This window comes from Pleurodeles waltl, chromosome 2_2, assembly GCF_031143425.1.
Source record: "Pleurodeles waltl isolate 20211129_DDA chromosome 2_2, aPleWal1.hap1.20221129, whole genome shotgun sequence".
In the NCBI taxonomy this organism is placed as follows: Eukaryota; Metazoa; Chordata; class Amphibia; order Caudata; family Salamandridae; genus Pleurodeles; species Pleurodeles waltl.
The window spans coordinates 1133242225-1133263015 of NC_090439.1; the positions used below are offsets into that span (position 1 = coordinate 1133242225).

Sequence of the window (20791 nt, forward strand, 5' to 3'; positions counted from 1 at the left end):
TGGGTGGGGGAGGAGGGCTGTGGGTTTCCCTAGGCCAGGGCGAGTTCCGTAGGCTAGGCCTCTCCGTAAGGCATGGCCCTGTGGCCCCCCCACCCCACCTCTGTAGAGTGCCAAGTACAGCTATTCATGCCCCTGTGTCATCTATGTGTGCAGATGTCGTCCATAGCCTTTTAGGCCATATCCCAGGAATTGCACTGTAGAGCCCGGCGTAGTGCAGGGGGCTTCTGTGTCTGGCGTGTCCGCCAACGGTAGCGGTAATCCATGCACTCAACATGTCTTTATTCTGTTCCCCCCCTTTTTGTGGTCTCCCTGTTCTTGTGTGAATTAGCATCCTCAGGCGGAGGAGCAGTGGCACCGGAGCACGAGGGAGCTGCATCCCACATGGCCATGGAGGGCCACACTACGGACTCAGAATTCACCAGTGGGACGGAGGGCGACAGGAGCTCCACGGCGGGGACAGGAGCTGACACCAGCGACACGGACTCGTCCTCTGATGGGAGCTCCCTTGTGGTGGCGGGAACATCTGTGCCCCCCCATCAACAGGTACAGCCGCCACCACCCCTACCAGCACTGCCCTCCCAGCAGCCCCTCAACCTTCGCCCAGTGCCGGCTCACCCAGGAGGGTGGGCATCACCTTCGCCCCAGGCACCTCAGGCCCTGCCCCAGTCACCCCTGCTGCCCTCAGTGAGGAGGCCATTGACCACCTCAGGTCACTCACTGTTGGGCAGCCTACCATTTTGAATGCCATCCAGGGTGTAGAAAGGCAGTTGCAACAAACAAATGCATTCCTGGAGGGCGTTCATTCTGGTCAGGCAGCCCTTCACCGAGCCTTTCAAACTCTGGCCTCTGCACTGATGGCAGCCATTGTCCCTGTGTCTAGCCTCCCCCTCCAACTTCCTCCACCCAGACCCAATCCCCTGTATCTCTGCCTATCCAAAGCCCCCCATCAGACCAGCCTGCACCACACATCCCACAGGAACTCACGCAAGCATCACACACATGCAGACACACCAACATCCACTGCCTCCACTGTGTCCCCCTCCTCGTCGTCTCCCTCTTCCCTCCCAGTCTCGTCTACACACACACCTGCATGCACTACGTCTACAGCCACTACGTCCCTCACCAGCACACCCACCAGCACACCCTGCTCACGTGCAGTCACCACCCCCACTACCATTCACACGTCCCCTGTGTCCTCTCCCAGTGTGTCTGTGACGCCCCTTCCCAAGATACACAAACGCAGGCACACACCCACCCAACAGCCATCCACCTCACGACAGCCTCCAGCGCATGCACCTGCACTCAAAGTCACCAAACATACACCTCCTACTACTACCACCTCTTCCTCCACTCCCAAACCCCCTGCAGCTACCCGTCCCAGTGTGTCCAAAACACTTTTCCTGTCCAGCCTTGACCTTCTTCCCACCCCCCCGTCCATCTCATAGGTCCCGAACTAGCACCTCAGCCACAACATCTCCGGGACCAGTGGTGCCTGTAGTCACAGGTATGAGGAGTGCACCGGCCACCAGGACAGCCAGTGTGGCACGGAGCCACAGCACAGCCAGCCCCCCCACCCCCTGTGAAGCATCAAAAGTTGGCCAGTGCCCGGCGGGAGAGGGGGAAGACTCCAGCCACCCAAGCCGCTCCCAGGGGTCCCGGTGGGAGTGTGGACTCAGTTGTGACACCTCCCAAGGTGGGGAAGGGCCACAAGAAACCCGGCAAGTCTGGGAAGAGCAGCACGGTGGAGAAGACCGCCATCATCCCCGCTGCCCAGGAGGGCCCCGCCAGCCCCATCCCCGCTGCCCAGGAGGCCACCGCCAGCCCCATCCCTGCTACCCAGGACGCCACCGCCAACCCCAGCCCAGCTACCCAGGAGGCCACCACCAGCCCCATCCCCGATGCCCAGGAGGCCACCGCCAGCCCCAGCCCAGCTGACCAGGAGGCCACCGCCAGCCCCATCCCCACTGCCCGGAGGCCACCGCCAGCCCCTGCCCAGCTGCCCAGGAGGCAACCGCCAGCCCTAGCCCAACTGCCCAGGAGGGCCCCGCCAGCCCTAGCCCAGCTGCATAGAAGGGCCCCGCCAGCCCCAGCTGCCCAGGAGGGCCCCGCCAGCCCCAGCCCAGCTGGGCCATGAAGGACCACCAGCACAAGACCCACTGGGCCATAAAGGACTGCCAACTCAAGCACCGCTTGGCCATGAAGGACCGCCAACTCAAGCACTGCTGAACAGGGCACCACCAAATCAAGCACCACTGAACAGGGCACGGCCAAATCAAGCACCGCTGAACAGGGCACCGCCAAATCAAGCACCGCTGAACAGGGCAAGCACCGCTGAACAGGGCACCGCCATATCAAGCACCGCTGAACAGGGCACCGCCAAATCAAGCACCGCTGAACAGGGCAAGTACTGCTGAACAGGGCACCGCCAACTCAAGCACCGCTGAATGGGGCACTGCCAAATCAAGCACCGCTAGCCCATGAGTAGCAGGGGCACTGACGCAACTGGGACCGTCACTGGGTGAGTGATGCACTCTGGGCACCAGTCCCCCTCCAGAACCAGTGGAGAGATCCATCTACTACCTCTGTCCTTCACAGGATGAAGCACTCTGGGCATCAGTCCCCCTCCAGAACCAGTGGAGAGATCCATCCACTACCTCAGTCCTTCACAGGATGAAGCACTCTGGGCACCAGTCCCCCTCCAGAACCAGTGGAGAGATCCATCCACTACCTCTGTCCTTCACAGGATGAAGCACTCTGGGCACCAGTCCTCCTCCAGAACCAGTGGAGACTGTTATCCACTTGAGAGACTGTGGCTTTGCACTCCCCATAATAATGCAGTGGGCAAACCACCCACTGGAGAGACTTGAGAGACTGTGGCTTTGCACTCCCAGGATAATGCTGTGGGCAAACCACCCACTGGAGAGACTTGAGAGACTGTGGCTTTGCACTCCCCAGGATTGAACAGTAGGCATTGAGCCCCCTCGTGGATCTGGCGTCGTGCACTCATCCGGCTGAGGTGCCCCACCTTCCCTTCCCCCTGAGGTGCCTGTTGTATTTCTATCTGATGCCCCTGCAGTGTTCTCTCTGTTTTGTCTCTGGTATCGAGTGTGGGCCTCCCCCATGCATTTTGGGCCCAGTGGTCCACGGACTATGAATGGTGCAATACCTGGACTACTATTCTTGGTGTATATTTTGTTAATAGTGTATATATGTATATTTTTGCGTACTGCATTTTAATAGATTACAATGGTTACACTCATTTCCTTTTGTCTTTGCATTCTTCCGGGGGGGGTTTGGGGGGTGTAACTATAATGTATAGATATGTATTAGTGTGTGTGTTGTAGTGGGTGAGGGTGGGGGTCTAAAGTCTAGTTTGGAGTTTTTTGTTGATTCCGCATTGAGTGCATTGCCGTAGTCGAGTTTACTGCTGATGAGTGTGTGACTGTCCTTCTTGTGTCAATGTGTATCCACTTGAAGAGCTTCCGAAGTAGGCAGAGAGTGTGGAAGCACACATATGAGACGGTGTTGACTTGGCGGGTCATGGAAAGTGATAAGTTGAGGATGATGGCAAGATTGCATGTGTGGTCTGTAGGAGAGGGGGCGGTTCTGAGGGCGCTGGGCAAATAGGAATCATCCCATGCAGTAGTGGTGGGGCCCAGGATGAGGATCTCCGTCTTGTCCGAGTTGAGCTTGAGGCAGCTGTCTCTCATTAAGTCGGCGAATCCCTTCATTCCATTGTGAAAGTTCTCTTTGGCTGTTGATGGTCTGTCGGTGAGAGAGAGAGAATGAGCTGTGTGTCGTCAGCGTATGAGGGGCTCATGGAGGATCCCTGGGGCACTTCTCATTTGGTTTCTGTCGGCATCGAGGTGAAGGGTGGGAGTCTGACTCTATGGGTTCGGCCGGTGAGGAAGGATCGGATTCACTCCAGGGCTATGCCGTAAATGCCGGCGTTGTGTAGTCTGGTGCACAAGGTGGTGTGGCAGACGGTGTCAAAGGCAGCAGAAAGGTCGAGGAGGATGAGGGCTGCTGTCTTGCAGTGGTCTAGTAGAGAACGGATGTCATTTGTGGCTGCTAGCAGTGTGATTTTGGTGCTGTGGTTGCTTCTGAATCTGGATTTCGAGGGGTCGAGTATGTGGTTGGTCTCGATGAAGTTGGTGAGCTGTGCGTTGATCGCTTTTTCAATTACCTTGGCTGAAAAAGGGAGCCGAGAGATCGGCCTGTCGTTTTTCAGATCCACTGAGTCTGCGGAGGGCTTCCTCAGTAGGGGATTAATCTCCGTGTGTTTCCAGGTGGTGCTGCGAGGGGGGAGCGGGTCTCACGCTGACCAGGGGTCACTCTTTTGACCTGCACAGGAGAAGAGAACCTAGACAAGTCTTTCAGGACTCTTCTAGGATTTCTTATCAATACCCAGTCAGTGATTTGTAGATCCATGTTTTTAAAACGTTTACCAGCATCACATTTTTTTCATTGCTTACTGTTTCTGCATTGCAGGCAACTCAACAGAGTCACTACAAGTTCCAACATCCTTCCAGGCACTCTTACTTCGTAACCACTCAGGAAAAAAGGTTGTACGCACATTTCTGCCTCTTAATAGGGTAAATGTGGAACACCCGTTGTGCTTTAAGGTGCAATATTGTAATTCCAGATTTTAGTATTGACAAAGTCACATCTTTTCCTGAGGAGAGTGCAGGCTGAATTCCCTCTTTAACTATCCTGTTTGCCCTCTCAACTAGACCATTTGAGGACGGGGAGTACAGGGCCACTTTAACACGCTGTACATCATTAAGATCAAGTAATGTGCGCATTTTGTGAGGCAAAATGTGTGTCGTTGTCTGTAAAAATCATTTTAGGTGAGCCTTCCACTGTAAACACACGTTCAAGGAACAGAATGGCATTCCTGGTAAAATGAGCATCACAAAATAGATGATATATCCACTTGGAATGATAATCTAACAGCAACAACAGGTAGCTGATATTGCTGGGCAACATCTCATATGGGCCGGAAAAATCCATTCCAATTTTATCCCACGGATTTTGTGGGAATGGGACAGGATGAAGGGGTGAATCTATTGTTTTCCACTTCTTTTCAGACATGAGGCCCTCACCACACATATCAATCATGGACTTGACTTGTGACTCTGAAGAAGGCCACCAATAGTACATTTTGAGAAGCTTGCATGTTTTGATGACACCTAAATGCCCATGACGTGCAGTGATAATTATGCCCTTCCTGAAGCTTTCCGGTGGAATGAATAAGTCATGACGCATTACCATTTCATTAGCCACAGATAACTCAGTGGTCACCTGTATCAACATTTTTCAACTCACCAGAGAGTTTCCTGCACTCAGGCCAACCTCTTCTTATAAAATTCTTGACATGACTAAGTTTCGAGTCATTTGCGTAAGCTTCCTGCCAAGCCTGTTCAGTAACAGGAGCACATTCCAAAACAGCATCTATTGCAGGTACAACACTCAGGGCCTGATTCTAACTTTGGAGGACGGTGTTAAACCGTCCCAAAAGTGGCGGAAATACCACCTACCGTATTACGAGTCCATTATATCCTATGGAACTCGTAATACGGTAGGTGGTATATCCGCCACTTTTGGGACGGTTTAACACCGTCCTCCAAAGTTAGAATCAGGCCCTCAGTGTGCTCTCACTCATCATGATTTTGCTCATCTTCCAAAGCCATACATGAAAGGCAGTCACCCCTGAAATTGTTCCCTCCTGACAGGTGTTGGTATTAAAATAGTACTCTTGTAGTTTAGACTACGATCGCATTCTGTCATGCTGTGATGTGTCTCAGCTGGGCTCAACATTCTGGATGCGAAGGCTACTGTGTGTTCCTTTTCTGTCACCAATGTCCCAGGACTGCTCCCATCCCAGTCAGGCTTGCATCCACACTGATGCACACTTACAACCAGCCTGAAAAGCATGTAATGCAGGGGCCTCCACAATCAAGTTCTTAACTTGAAAGTCTCAGATAGTTCTTTTGTCCACACAAACTTTGCCCCCTTCCTCAACAGGGCTCACATAGGCTCCATGGTTTGTGCATAGCCATGCACAAACTGAGCGTAGTACTCTGTTAAACCCAAAAGTGATCTCAGAGCAACTCTGTCTTTGGGAGGAGCTGCTTCGCTAATAGCCCTGATCAAGAAAAATTTGAGTTTGATACCAAGTACTCAAGTTGTTGAATGCCAAACTTACATTTGTCCTTCCTTATAGTAATGCCTGCATTGGCCAGAACAGATAGTACTTTATACAGGGTTGCATTTTGTGCTTCCCAACTGCTAGCAAAAGCCAGTATGTCATCCTGGTATGCTTGGACCCCAGGAATGTCCTCCAAAATATTGCCCATAAGCTTTTGGAAGACGGTAGCTGCGGAAGTTAGGCCAAAAGGAAGCTTGAGAAACTTAAAAACTCTAAACGGATTGACAAAAGTGGTAAGCTCTTGCGACTAAGTGGTGAGTGGTATCTGGTGATATGCTGAGTGCAAATCTATTATGGAAAAAATGTTGGCATCCCCCAACTTGCCAAGCAACTCTTGTATTTTGAGGACGGGGTGGCAATCAATCAGGATATTCTAGTTTAAGGAGCACAAGTCAGCGCTAAGCTTGACCTCCCCAGATTTTTTTTTGCCCACTCCGAAGAGTTGCATGGTGCTATAACTCCTTCAGCACACACATTTTTAAGCACTGATTCAAGTTAATCTCTTGCACTCAATGGAATGGGGCATACCTGGTTGGACACCTAATTTGAGGCGAATATGGTGTTCAAGGCACTTGATAGTTCAGACCTTGTCAAAAAACACTGTAGGGAACTGTTTGAAAAAACTTTCAATGTATGTGACACTTGAACACTCATCAATGCACACCACATGGAGACTAACCTCCTCTATGTAACTTGTAGGAATATCACCTAATCTTACGGGGTTCTCCGATCCCAGCACCAACTATATTACCATTTTAGCCAGATCTTGCCATTCAATGATGTTCAATCAATCAGTGATTTCTAAAGCTTGGCTAATCACCCGTAGGGTCCAAAGGCGCTGTTTGCGGGCATGCTGCTCAATCGAAAATCCAGGTCTTGCAGTCCTTCCTGAACTGCTTCAGTGATGTGGTCTGCCTGAGTTTGAAAGGTAGTGTGTTCCATGCCCGGGCTCCGAGGTAGGAGAAGGATCTTCCTCCTGCTGTGCTTTTCTAGATCTTGGGAACGGCTGCGAGGGCGAGCTGGGAAGAACAGAGATGTTAGTTGTGTACGTAGAAGGTGAGGCGGGGGTTGAGGTATGCTGGTCCTATGTTGTGTAGTGCCTTGTAGGTGTGGATCAGGAGTTTGTATGTGATGCGCTTGTTGACTGGGAGCCAGTGTAGGACTCTGAGGTGGGAGGAGATGTGGCTGTGGCGGGGGATGTCCAGGATGAGTCTGGCTGCCGCATTCTGGATTCTTTGTAGTCTTGATTGTAGTTTCTTGGTGATGCCGGCATAGAGTGTGTTGCCTTAGTCTAGTTTGCTAGTGACAAGTGCTTGTGTGACTGTCTTCCTCGTGTCGGAGGGAATCCACTTGAAAATCTTTCGAAGGAAGCAGAGGGTGTGGAAGCATGACAATGAGACGGCGTTGACTTGGCGAGTCATGGACAGAGAGGAGTCCAGGATGATGCACAGATGGGTTGCGTGGATTGTGGGAACAGGGGCATTTCCCAGTGCGGTGGGCCACCAGGAGTCGTTCCAGGCAGAAGGGGTGGAGTCAATTACGAGGATCTCCGTCTTCTCCAAGTTCAGTTTGAGGCAGCTGGCTTCCATCCAGGCGGCAACTCCTCTCACCCTGTTGTGGAAATTTCTCTTGGCCTTTGCAGGGTCATCGGACAGGGAGGGGATCAGTTGGGTATTGTCGGCGTAGGCAACTATGTTTAGCCCATGTTGTTTGATGATCTTGTCTAGCGGGGCCCTTTAGATGTGGAAAAACGTCGGGCTGAGTGATGATCCTTGGGGCAATCCGCAGCATGTGTCGTTCGTTTCTGACGTGAACAGCGGTAGTCTGACACTCTCTTTTCTTCTGGTGAGGAAGGACCTTATCCATTCCAGTGCTTTATCTTGGATGCCGGTGTCGTGTAGTCTGGCGCAGAAGACGGAGTAGGAGGCGGTGTCAAACACAGCAGAGAGGTCGAGGAGGATGAGTGCAGCCGCGCCTCGGTGGTCTAGTATGATGCGTATGTTTTCGGTGGCTGTTAGGACTGCTGTTTAGATGCTGTGGTTGCTTCTCAATCCAGATTGGTATGGATCTAGGATTTGGTGTGTCTCGAAGAATTCAGTGAGTTGCTGGTTGACGGCCTTTTCCGTTACTTTGGCTGGGAACTGGAGAAGAGAGGTGGTTCTGTAGTTTTTCAGCTCCCTTGGGTCGTCGGTGGGTTTCTTGAGTAGCAGATTGATCTCGGCGTGCTTCCAGTCTGATGGGAAGGTGGCAGTCTCACCAGGATCGGTTGATAGTTCGGCAGAGCTCGGGTACTATTGTGGTGCTGGCCAGGTTTAAGATACGATGAGGGCACGGATCCGAGGGCGCTCTCGAATGGATGGAGTTCATGAGTCTTTGGGTGTCCTCTTTGGTGATGGGGATCCAGGTTCTGGTGTGGTGATGGGTCTATGGTGGTATTTGTGGGCAGTGTGGGCGGGTTTTAGTTCCTGAAGCCGTTGTAAATGTCCTGAATTTTTCGGTGGAAAAGGTGGCGAGGATGTTGTAGAGGTCTTGGGAGGAAGAGATGGATGAGGTGTCTGTCCCGGGGTTTGTGAACACTTTGATGATGGCGAAGAGCTCTTTGCTCTTGTGATGCTCCATCCTTACATAGCTATATACACCCTTGTAACAACTTGTCTACCTAGGCACTCCACTTTAGATATAAAGTACCCCCACATATCTATTTCAGTCTCACCAAAAGTTTTGGGGGTTGACATTTGTCTGTTCTAGTTTGATCTTAACGTTCACCATACTGACAGTGTCCACTAATTCATTTCCAGTGACATTTAAGGAATTGAGTGCTTGTCATGAATTGCCTTTGTCGAAATCACTGAGCGCTCAATGGTTTTTGCGAAGTCTATACTTTCCATCAATGTGGGGTTCCTGCAGCTGAGTAGTCATTCTTGAATTTTTTTAGAGAAGCAGGAGAACACAAAAGGGTCTCTGATGTATGTGTCACTGCTGGCCCCAAACTCACACGGAGCCGCTGGGACCCTTAAAGCTGAGACATATTCTTCTACTTCCTCATCTGCGCTCTGCTTGCTTTTAAAGAAGTTTTGTCACTCAAGCATTTTGCTCGGTTCCCCAACGTATTGCTTGCTCATGTGTGCTAATACCTCTTTATAGCGGTCCCAAGCAACATTGTAGCCAGAACTTCCTTGTGGCAGAGAAACAGATGGGAGAGTATCAAATACTTGTGCCGCAAAGGCTATGCAGCTGTACAAAATTGTCACTTTGAGTTCTGGCGCAACTTTAGCTGCATCAGTGGCTACAGGATACTTTTTGAAAAAATCCATTCCCATTGCCGCCATTTAATGTTAGGTTCGCCTGGGTGTTGTAAGAAGGGAGGCGATTGTGCAATGTGCTGTGCTGTGGCCATGGCAAGAATAACACGGGCACCACCAAAAGAACAAAAATAGGTAAATCATTTGTCACTTACAGTTTAATGAGACCAACAGTCAGATGTGAGAGGCCACGCCAGATGTGGCGTAATGGGACTGCCGACCTGTGCTGGCTGCTGTTGTAGGAGGCTGGCCTGGTTTGTAGTGGGTACCCTAGGTACTTACACCTTATACCAGGTCCAGTTATCCCTTATTGGTGAAATGTAGTCAGTGTTCGAGCAGCTGAGGCTGTCTAGAGGTAGCTGTAGTAGAGCAGCTTAGGCTGAACTAGGAGACATGCAAAGATCCTCCAATACCACTATAGTTACACAGTACTTAAACACAATAAAAGACAATACTCAGTGTTACCAAAAATAAAGGTACTTTATTTTAGCGACACAGGGCCAAAAATATCTTAGAGGCAATACTCCTTCTGGAGGTAAGTATTATACACAATTTATACACTAGAGACCAAAATCAGGTAAGTAAATAGTCATAAAATAGTGCAAACAACACAAACCATATACCATATACTAAGAAAGTGGAATGTGAATCACGAATTCCCACCCAGTGAAGTGTAGTGTGTAGAGGGGCGCTGGGAGAGTAAGAAAACACCAAAGGTAAGTAAAGTACCCAACCCAAGAGCCCAGGAAAGTAGGAGTAAAGAACTGCAAGTTTCCTCAGGACACACTACAAGTCGTGATTAGAGTTATTGCAAGAACCAAGCAAGACTGCAAGCAACAAACAGTGGATTCCTGGAACTGAAGACCTGTGAAGAGAGGAGACCAAGTCCAGAAGTCGCAGAAGATTCCAGGAAGGACAGGAGCCCCTGCCAACCTACAAGATGGTGCAAAAGAGGATTCTCCGGTTGGAAGAAGTCTGCAGAAGAGCACCAAAGAAGATGGCTGGGGGTTCCTACGTGATGCAGGAGATGTCCCACGTCGTGAAGTTGGATGCAGGCCGTTTGCGTCGCTGGATTTGTCGAACAACCCTTGGTTCCGTTAAGGTCGCGGTTTGAGTCAAAATGGGGCTGCCTGGACCCAGGAGGCACCTGGGGGCCTCAACTCAGACTGAGGAGGCTCCCAACACTGGAGAGAGCCCACAGATGACCAGGCAGCACCCACTGGAGTCCCAGGACACAGGGACAAAGAAGATGCAAAATGCGGTTGGTGCAGGACAACAAAAGAAGGTCCCACGCTGACGGAGAACAACTCAGCGAGTTGAGCGTCGCAGGATGGAGTACTGGGGACCTGGGCCGCACTGTGCACAAAGGATTCTTGCAAATAGTGCACAGAGGCCTCAGGAGCTAGAGATGATGCGGTGCACAGGGGTACTTCGCAAGCCGGGAAGGCAAGCTCTTACCTTTGCCAAATTTGGACAGCTGGACCTTAGAACAGTCTGGGTCGAAGGGGTCCACCACCTGTGTTCCAGGGAGCAGGCTCGTCGTCAGGAGAGGAGTCCCAGAGAACCGGTCGTCATCTTGGAAGGTGTCTGCTGGAGCAGAGAAGTGACTCCGTCACTCCACAGGAGATTTCTGCGGTCCTTCTGGTGCAGGGTGAAGACAGGGAGTCCTATGAGCATGCACACCAGGGAAACTGTTGCAATTGCTGGCTGGAGCTGAAGTTGCAGAGTCACAGTAGCCTTCTTGAATACTTTGTTGCAGTTACAGAGGTTCCTGGAGCAGTCTGCGGTTGATCCGTCGGTCAGAGGATGAAGCAGGAGTTGCAGAGGATTCCTGGTGGAAACTTGCAAGCCAAATCTGAAGAGGAACGCACAGGAGAGACCCTAAATATCCCTGAGAGGGGGATTGGCTACCTAACCAGGTATGCACCTATCAGGAGGGGTTTCTGACGTCACCTGCTGGCACTGGCCACTCAGAGGTCTCCAGAGTGTCCCCACACCTTGGGAAACAAGATGGCTAACGCCTGGGACACACTGGAGGAGCTCTGGGACCAATCCATGGTTTGGTGATGGACAGGGGACTGGTCACTCCCCTTTCCTTTGTCCAGTTTCGTGCCAGAGCAAGGACTGGGGGACCCTGAACCGGTGTAGACTGGCTTATGCAAGGAGGGCACCATCTGTGCCCTTCAAAGCATTTCCAGAGGCCAGGAGAGGCTACTCCTCCCAGGCCCTTCACACCTATTTCCAAAGGGAGAGGGTGTAACACCCTCTCTCAGAGGAAATCCTTTGTTCTGCCTTCCTGGGACCAGGCTGCCCAGACCCCAGGAGGGCAGAAACCTGTCTGAGGGGTTGGCAACAGCGGTAGCTGCAGAGGAGACCCCGGAAAGTTAGTTTGGCAGTACCCCGACTCTATGCTGGAGACCCGGGGATGCATGGAATTGTCCCCCAAATACCAGAGGCTGACAACACTTCCTTGTTGAATTGTTGTCAGCCTCTGTTTGTGCCTGTCTAGCTGTTTTATGCTTGTCTCCTGCCCTCTGTTTCTGACTTTCTGCTCGCTTCTTGCCCTCTGTTTCTGTCCTTCTGCTCATTTCTGCCCTCTGTTTATGACTTTCTGTCAGTATCTTGCCCTCTACCCATTTTCTGCTCGTTTCTTGCCCTCTGATTGTGCCTTTCTGCCAATTTCTTACCTCTCTTTGTGCCTTTATGGTCATTTTATTCTCGTTTCTTACCTTCTGTTTCTGCCTTTCTGATCGTTTCTTGCCCTCTGTTTCTGCCTTTGTGCCCATTTTTTGCTTGTTTCTTGCTCCCTGTTTGTGCCTTTCTGCTAATTTCTACCCTCTGTTTCTGCCTTTCTGTCCTTTTTCTGCTAATTTTTTGCCTTTTTGTTGGTGCCTTTCTACTCGTTTCTGCCCTGTTTCAACATCTCTTCCATTTTTCTGCTCCTTTTTTACCCTTTGTTTGTGCCTTTCTGCTTGTTTCTTCTTTTTGTTTGCTCTTTTCTGTTCTTTTCTTCCCCTCTGTTTGTGCCTTTGCTTTTTTCTACTCGTTTTTTGCCCTTTTGTACCTTTCTGTTTTTTTCTGCCCTCTGTTTCTGCCTTTCTGCTTTTTTGCCCTTTACGGGCTATATGGGACTGCGAGGTAGCCTCAAGGATTTAAGTAGCAGCTCCCTGGTTGTTGGAGCAATGCTTTCATATCTCTCACCTGAATGCATATCTGCATGCAAGGAAGAGAGATGAAAACTCTGACAGAAATATCCTGCTGTCAGAAAGCGGACTTTGTTTGCTTTTGCTTGGTGGGAGCAGCTAGCTCCCACCAAGCAAAAGCAACAGCTATGTTCTGGTGGCTGGCACACTGGGACATATGTATGAGCCGGCCCTGGAGGTGTGGTGGTCCCCAGGGCCATCAGTGGCTCCACGTGGGGGCCGATCGCCCCCCCTTCTATGACAATTGCCATAGGGAGGTGGTGGTCCCTATGGCTCGGGGGTCCGAAAAAGACTCCCTTCTCTCTTTTTATTATAGCCCTGGGGAGGTGGTGGTCCCCCGGGCTGGTGGGTGGGGGTCACGTGGCCCCCTGCACTCTATTTAAATATAGTACCGGGGAGGTGGTGGTGATCCCCAGGGCTGCGCGGGGGTGGACACCCCACATCCATTTTCATTCTAGCCCCTGGGAGGTGGCGGTCCCTGGGCTGTGGTGGGGCCAGGTGGCCCCCCGTCCGGTTTGAATATATTCCCAGGGAGGTGGCGGTCCCCAGGGCAGCGAGGAGGGCTGGGCGCCCCCACATTAAAATATGAATGCCTCCGGGACATGGCCTACCCGGGTAGCTATAGTTAAACAAGCACGGAAGACAGCGCTTCATTTATTTATTTTTTTCTAATTTTCACCAGATTCGTTGTGAATCGCTGCAAAAATGTTTTTTAGCCCTAGAGCAAAGTGGTTAGGTTGTCTCTACCCTGACCACTTTTTTAAAACTTTTTTTCTGGGACTTGGTTCAAGCCAAGTCCTAAGATGGCTAGCAACACCTCATGGTTTAAAGTATTGGCAGCCAATCAGAGCTGTGCATTTCCCAGCACGAGCTCGTCATTGTTCGCGGTCATCGTGGCTAGAGTTATACAAATGTGGATTTTCCATTTAATATCTCATTAACTACTGAACTGATTTACTCCAAATAAGTGACAGCACAGTCTGCGTACCAAAAGCTAGCTTTCTGCCAAATCTGATGTAATTCCGTCCAGTGGTTCGGCCTGTAAACATCTCTAAAGGTCCTATCGGAATTATTATGGGAAACACAACTTTTTTAACCCCCCCCCCTTTTCTCGACCCTCGCTTGACGAATCTCCGTAAACTTTCCACGTGCAACAAGAATCACCATTACATTTTTTTTGAAAGATTTTGTGAAGATTCATCAATCGGTGCCAAAGATATAGGCAAGTCAAAAAACGCTTTTTCTATGGAAACATAGGCCCTCATTCTGACCTTGGCGGGCGGCGGAGGCCGCCAGCCAAAGTCCCGCCGTCAGATTACCGTTCCGCGGTCGAAAGACCGCAGCGGTAATTCTGACTTTCCCGCTGGGCTGGCGGGCGGTCGCCTTCAGACCGCCCGCCAGCCCAGCGGGAAAGAGGCTTCCACGATGAAGCCGGCTCGGAATCGAGCCGGCGGAGTGGAAGCTGTGCGACGGGTGCAGTTGCACCCGTCGCGTATTTCACTGTCTGCGCAGCAGACAGTGAAATACATGTAGGGGCCCTCTTACGGGGGCCCCTGCAATGCCCATGCCAGTGGCATGGGCACTGCAGGGGCCCCCAGGGGCCCCGCGACCCCCCCTACCGCCATCCGGATCTCGGCGGTCCGACCGCTGGGATCTGGATGGCGGTAGGGGGGGGTCGGAATCCCCGCGGCGGTGCAGCAAGCTGCGCCGCCGCGGAGGATTCAATGGGGCCGCGGTACACTGGCGGGACCCCGCCAGTGGTGCCGGTCCGACCGCGGCTTTACCGCCGCGGTCGGAATCCCCATTGGAGCACCGCCGGCCTGTCGGCGGTGCTCCCGCGGTCCTCCGCCCTGGCGGTCAAAGACCGCCAGGGTCAGAATGACCCCCATAGTTCTAACTATAACTACCTAGTGGCAACTATAAAACATTTACAGCAACTATGCCTTGCTGGCTATTGTCTCACTCTACAAACACGATACAAGTTGTCAGTGTACGCCTCAATGTAACTGTGAAGCCCTTCGGAAAGCACTTTCAATTTTCATATGGATGACCTTCATGTGCTAATGTGAATAATTCATTTCTCAATTTGACCGGTGGTATAAACACATGACGTCCCACAAGCAAATCATTTTTCAATGTTAACTCATCAGCTATCTGAAAATAATCTCTCTGGGTTTTTCCTAAATTACTAATTAGTGACCAACAATTAACAACATATTTAACCTGTTTCAAAACTTTTTTTGTGCCTGATTACAAGTTTGAGGGGCTGACTGTCGGCCTGCCAATACGGCGGTCAGAGGCCGCCTTCAAGCCGGTGGCGTCACCGTATTATGAGCCCCCCGCAGGGCTGGCGGGAGAGCTGAGGCCAATGCAGGCTGCACTGCCGGCTCCGCCAGCACAGTTGGAATCCACTCTGTCTGCCATGGCAGACAGTGTGCACTCTGACTGTGCTTACAGGGGGGCCAATACACAGCCCATGACATGTGGCCCCGTATCTGCCTTTCCCACTGCCTTTTCATGGCGGCGACCCCGCCATGAAAAGGCCAGCGGAAAGGTAAGTCGTGATCAGCACGCAGTGCCGACCTCAGGACTGCCATGCTTGACCACAGCTTTCACCACCGCAAATGCGTCAGGCTCCATGATCCTGGCAGTGGCATCGGTCTTGTGGCAGTCTGACCGCCAGCATCATAATCTGGCAGAGAAAACGCCTAGGATGCGACGGTTGGACTGCCACCGCAGGTACGACGGTCCTATGGACTACCATACACGTAATTGGGCCCTTAATCTTTTTTGGATGCTTCCCACCACTCACTTTCTGATACAGTCCCCAAAAAATATCCAACAGCATCAACTACATTCTTGATCACCAATTTCTGTAACTTCTTCAATGTCCTTCACTGGCTCACCTAGATAAACCTAGATAAACAATCAGCTCTCAGATTCAATCCTCCAGCAATATGTCTGTTCTTCTGCAATAGGTTATTGATATAGCCAAGGCTACTGGGTGGTCTACTGTGTCTGCTAGAATGCTATCTTCTGAGGGTTTGCATACTTCTTTGATTTGTACTATGCAATGTAAGAAAAGTGCTGGGAAAAAGAACAGTGATCTCCAAACTATCATTTTTCAGGACAAATCTGTTTCTAACAAATCTAACTCTAAAAATCCTATGCTGTGAGTATGGTTTGAAATTGCATATGGGTGATTATTCAGGATGCCCTGCGTCGAGGACAAACTGTTTAAAGTACAATACAATTGGCCACTTTCGACCGGTGTGTAAAAGAATTAAAATATTTAGCAATGTCAAGGTATATTCTGTCCAAGATCTTGATGAACAAATGTGTGCTAATATTGTACTTACATTTGATACTAAACCAAAAAAGTTCAGAGGACCATTGGGAATGGTTCATACTGGTAATACCGAGTTGAATATTATGGCAGATTCACGGTCACGTATAACTATTTTGGCTATCACATCCACTATCGGCTATGGTAGAATGTGAAACTGATGGAGTCTAATGTTAATCCGAAAGCTTTTGGAGAACTTGATATCAATATGCTAAGATATTATATTGATTTGTTGGAATTGGAAGGGTGTGGAATAGGAACATAAATTGATGTGGCTGAGGGAGGAAGAGATATTGTAGGTTGGCAGGATCTGGGAAAGCTTGCCATTATACTCGGACCAGGCTCTTCCGAACCCATTGTACTGGGTGACATGCCTGTTTTAAAAATTGATGATGGGAATTTCAGCATGAACATTGGTGAAGATTTAGAAAATCATGAAAATGTGTTTCGTAAACATACTGGATGTGTGAAAGGTTTTGAAAATCATTATAAATTAAAGGAGAATGGCATACCTGTAACTCATAAACTTCGACGTGTACAATTATCAATTAGAAATCAATTGCAAGAATTGCTTACTTCTCTATGTAAGGATGATATAATTGAACCAACTGATTTCTCTGAGCGGGTTTCAGCTCTTATCACTAAGGCGCAATCTGGTGAAATGATATTCTGTGCAGGTTTAGGGTCACTGAACAAGAACATTGTGGTAGATTGTCACCCCCTTCCTAAAATAAAGAAAATATTGGCTGCTATGAGTGGTTCCACCTATTTTTCCATCATTGACCTGAAAACTGCCTATCAACAGATTAAGTAGTCTGATGAGTCTAAAGCTTACACTACTTTTGTAACACTTACACTACTTTTGTAAGACTTACACTAATTTTGTAACACCATTTCAGGCTTACAGATATTTGCGTTTACAATTTGGGCATGCATCAGCTGCAAGCTTGTTTCAAAAATTGATGGGATTGTCTTTTTGATGGAATTCATGGTGTTCAAATATTTCAAGATGATTTCTTTATTCATGCTAAAGACGTCAGTTCACACAATAAGATTTTGAATATGGTTCCGGAGATACAAGAAAGCAGAGGTATGATAGTTAGTGAATCAAACTGTACGTTTGTACAAACCAAGGTAGACTACTTAGGACATACTGTGTCATCTGATGGTATCACGCCTAAGGATGATCTGGTAACAGCTATTAAAGAAGTACCTATCACAAATATTAACAACAGTTTTGCAAATATGTGATAGATTTCCACTGTATAGGTAAGTGGGATTTCTATGTTGATGTTGAGTTAGGTATTCCTCCAGCGTTATGGAATGTGGATGATTCATTCAAAAGAAGGTCCTGTTCAATAACATATTTCTTGTGGGCCTGTGTATTACTTCAAGTAAACCTATGAAGTTCACTTTGGTTACTGTTGTCATTCAAGACTTTGTTACGACATGGACAGCAGTTACTAAGGGTAGAAATGACTGCATGGTTTAGCATTAGACAGTGGTCAGCGAAGATAAAAATGACTATTGATTAGTATTGAACAGTGCTCAACTAGGGTCAAAAGTACTGTATTGTTTAGTATTGGAAGCAGGAACAGAAGACGGACAGAAAACTACAGACAAGTGCTAATGAACAGGTGATATGATCTTCTCAGAGGAAGAATTCCTGAAGAGCCTAAGAAATTGATACAAGTTAGCATACACGCCAACCCTCCTGATTCAGGCAAGAGACTACAGATTTGAAGGCTACTCGCCCACCTCCCGATTCCTGCATGTAAGAACCTGTTTCCCCTGCAGGCTTCTGCGACAGGCACTTGTCTTGAGTGTCTTAGGGACATATGTACCGACACATTTTCCCGTAGACACAGAATGGGTAAAACCTTTGATACATCTGGCCCTCGGAGTATGCACTGCCAGTAACCTGCTGCTGGAGGTCAGTGCACAACACTTTTTTCATGGTCCTTCTGCCTGCCATAGCGCTTTCTCCCTGCTCTTGGCAGGTTTTAAAAAAAAAAAAACATTTTTGCATTTTTAATATCCGATCCTGCAGCACCACACGTGCAAGACCCACACGGCAATAGACCCTATTCAGGCCTCAATGGGAGAAATACTTTCTCTCGATTCTATTTTTAAAATCTCCCACTTTCCGCTTCTAAAAGGTGGCATGTATGCACTAGCCTTGTCCTCCTGCTCAGCTCTTCGAAGCAGTAGTGTGATAGGGGTGCTATACAAGTGTGCTTGCTCACTCATAACCCTCTGTTGTAGATTCTGAATCCATCCCTCTTACTTAGTACTTCTCCGCAGCTCCACAGTTTAGTCTGATGGGGCGCTATACAGCTGTGTGTTTACTTCATCATGACCCTCTGTTCCCGGTTCTTACTCCAGTCCCTCTTACCTTGTACTCCTGCTCGGCCTCATTGACGGGGGTCACACGGTGCGGTCGGTGCGCCCGGGACTCTCTACACACCACACACAGGAGTGCACCGTCAGTTTCACAGAAGAGCTGCAGCCTCTCCCCGTGATCCTCACACAGACTTCCAGGCGCTATTTGCAGTTCCTTCACCATTTCCACTATGTTTCCAAATCTCTTATTCGGTTTCATTTCCTTTTTTCGGTCAAAGTCATGCTTGCATTCGGGGCAGGCTATCTCCAAGTCCTCATTATTCACGAATTTCCTGAGACATGAGAGGCAGAAGTTGTGTCCGCAGTCCAAGGTCACGGGGTCAGTGTACAGCTCCATACAGATGGAGCAGGTGACCTCTTCCTGGAGTCTGGCTCTGGGGTCTGCAGCCGCCATGTCTGACCTGAGCCCTGCCGAGCTCTTTTCTCCTTCATTTACTTTCAATCCTGCAGAGAGGTGTGAACGGCGCATGCGTGGAATGTAGTGGAACCGGATAAAGTACCGGTGTACAGAACAGTAGATGGATTGTTCTGGACCGAGCCCCTCCAGTACAATCCAGCTTCTCCAGAGAGTTGGGCCTGTGGGTGTTGCAGTGTTACAGGGTCCAAACTGTGGCTGGGGTGTGTTGGTCCCGGTGTGAACAGTGAAGGTTGTGGCGCCCTCCCCAAGAAGCACACTTGCAGTTTATTTCTGTTGTGTTGGTGAATGCTCTCTGATGTGAATCCAGCGCCCACCTAACACGGCTTCTTGGAACTTAAGCAGCGTTTCTAAGAGGTCAGACAGAAATGTAATGGAGTTCGGTTTATATAGGTAGGTCACTCAGCCCTGTGCCTTAGCACAGTTTCTGAAGGCAGATGAGCACTGCCCTGGCAGGCGTGTAACAGGGCATTTTCTGGTGTAGGAAGGCATTGTGCCATAGGGGGCACGTGAGGGGGACGTTTCTGGTTCTAGATGAGCACAGTGCCCTAGCAGGCATGTAACAGGGCAGTTTCTGGTTACATGTAGCACTGTTTTCTAATAGGCATGTAAGGAGATAGGGTCTGGTGATAGGTGAGAACTGTGCCCTAGCCTGTGTGTAAGGGGGCAGGTGGTGGTGTTTATGGACCTCCGGCCTTGGCATGAAGCTGGTTTCTGCTGGAAGGTGGGACCCCAGGAACCGGGTCTCACCCCAGGATGCTGCCCGACTCTTCCTCAACGTCTAGAGGTCGGAGAGCATTTCTAGGGGATGAGATCCCTCCAGGGGCTGTGGGTCCAAAACTGAAATCTGTTCAGAGTCTTTTGCCTCAACTACCCCAGTCTCAGCTGTGCAGCCCTCTTTACCTGCAGTTGAGGATTAACAGAGATTACTAGGATCTGCCAACCGGGACCATCCCGAAGCCTGTCCTGCACTGGATGGGAAGTCGGCAATAGCCAGGATCTAGGAGGCTGGCCTGGCTTATAGTGGGTACCAAGGGGTACTTACACTCTGTACCAGGTCCAGTTATCCCTTATTAGTGTAGAAGAGGTGTTTCTAGCAGCTTAGGCTGCTAGAAGGTAGCTATGGCAAAGCAGCTTAGGCTGAACTAGGAGACATGTAAAGCTCCTACTGTACCAATGGTGTCCTATGCACAATATCATAAGAAAACACAATACACAAATATACTAAAAATAAAGGTACTTTATTTTTATGACAATATGCCAAAAGTATCTCAGTGAGTACCCTCAGTATGAGGATAAGTTATATACACAAGATATGTGTACACAAACCAAATTTAGGTAAGTAATAGCAAGAAAAGTAATGCAAACAGTGTAGAATTACAATAGGTTGCGATAGGAGCACATGGCGATAGGTGCAACACAAACCATATACTCCAAAAGTGGAATGCGAACCACGAATGGACCCCAGACCTATGTGAGCTTGTAGAGCGTCGCTGGGACTGTAAGAAAGCAGTGAGGGTTAGAAAAATAGCCCACCTCAAGACCCTGAAAGGTAGGTGTAAAGTGCACCTACTACCCCCAGAGAGCACAGAAGTCGTGATAGGGGGATTCTGCAGGAAGAACAGACACCAGCAATGCAACAACAGTGGATTTCCAGACCTGAGTACCTGTAAGACAAGGGGACCAAGTCCAATAGTCGCGACAGTGTCGAGAGTGGGCAGGAGCCCGGGAAATGCCAGCTGAGGGTGCAAGGAAGCTGCCACTGGTTGGAAGAAGCTTGGAGTTCTGCAAGAAAGAAGAGAGCTAGGGACTTCTCCTTTGGAAGATGGATGTCCCACGTTGCAGTGAAGCTTCCAGAGGTGTCCCCACGCAGAAAGACAGCAAACAAGCCTTGCTAGCTGCAACGGTCGC

At 49.7% G+C, this 20791-nt stretch overlaps 1 protein-coding gene across 1 annotated transcript in view; it reads right to left on the minus strand.

Moving 5' to 3' along the window:
- Window positions 1-18907, minus strand: part of LOC138282947 (E3 ubiquitin-protein ligase TRIM39-like) — a 193696-nt gene extending 174789 nt beyond the window's left edge. The window contains exon 1 of the mRNA XM_069221012.1: window positions 18458-18907. Within this exon, the coding sequence (XP_069077113.1) occupies window positions 18458-18859 (402 nt within the window). The 5' untranslated portion in view covers window positions 18860-18907. The remainder of the gene's footprint in view (window positions 1-18457) is intronic.
- Window positions 18908-20791: the final 1884 nt, after the last annotated feature.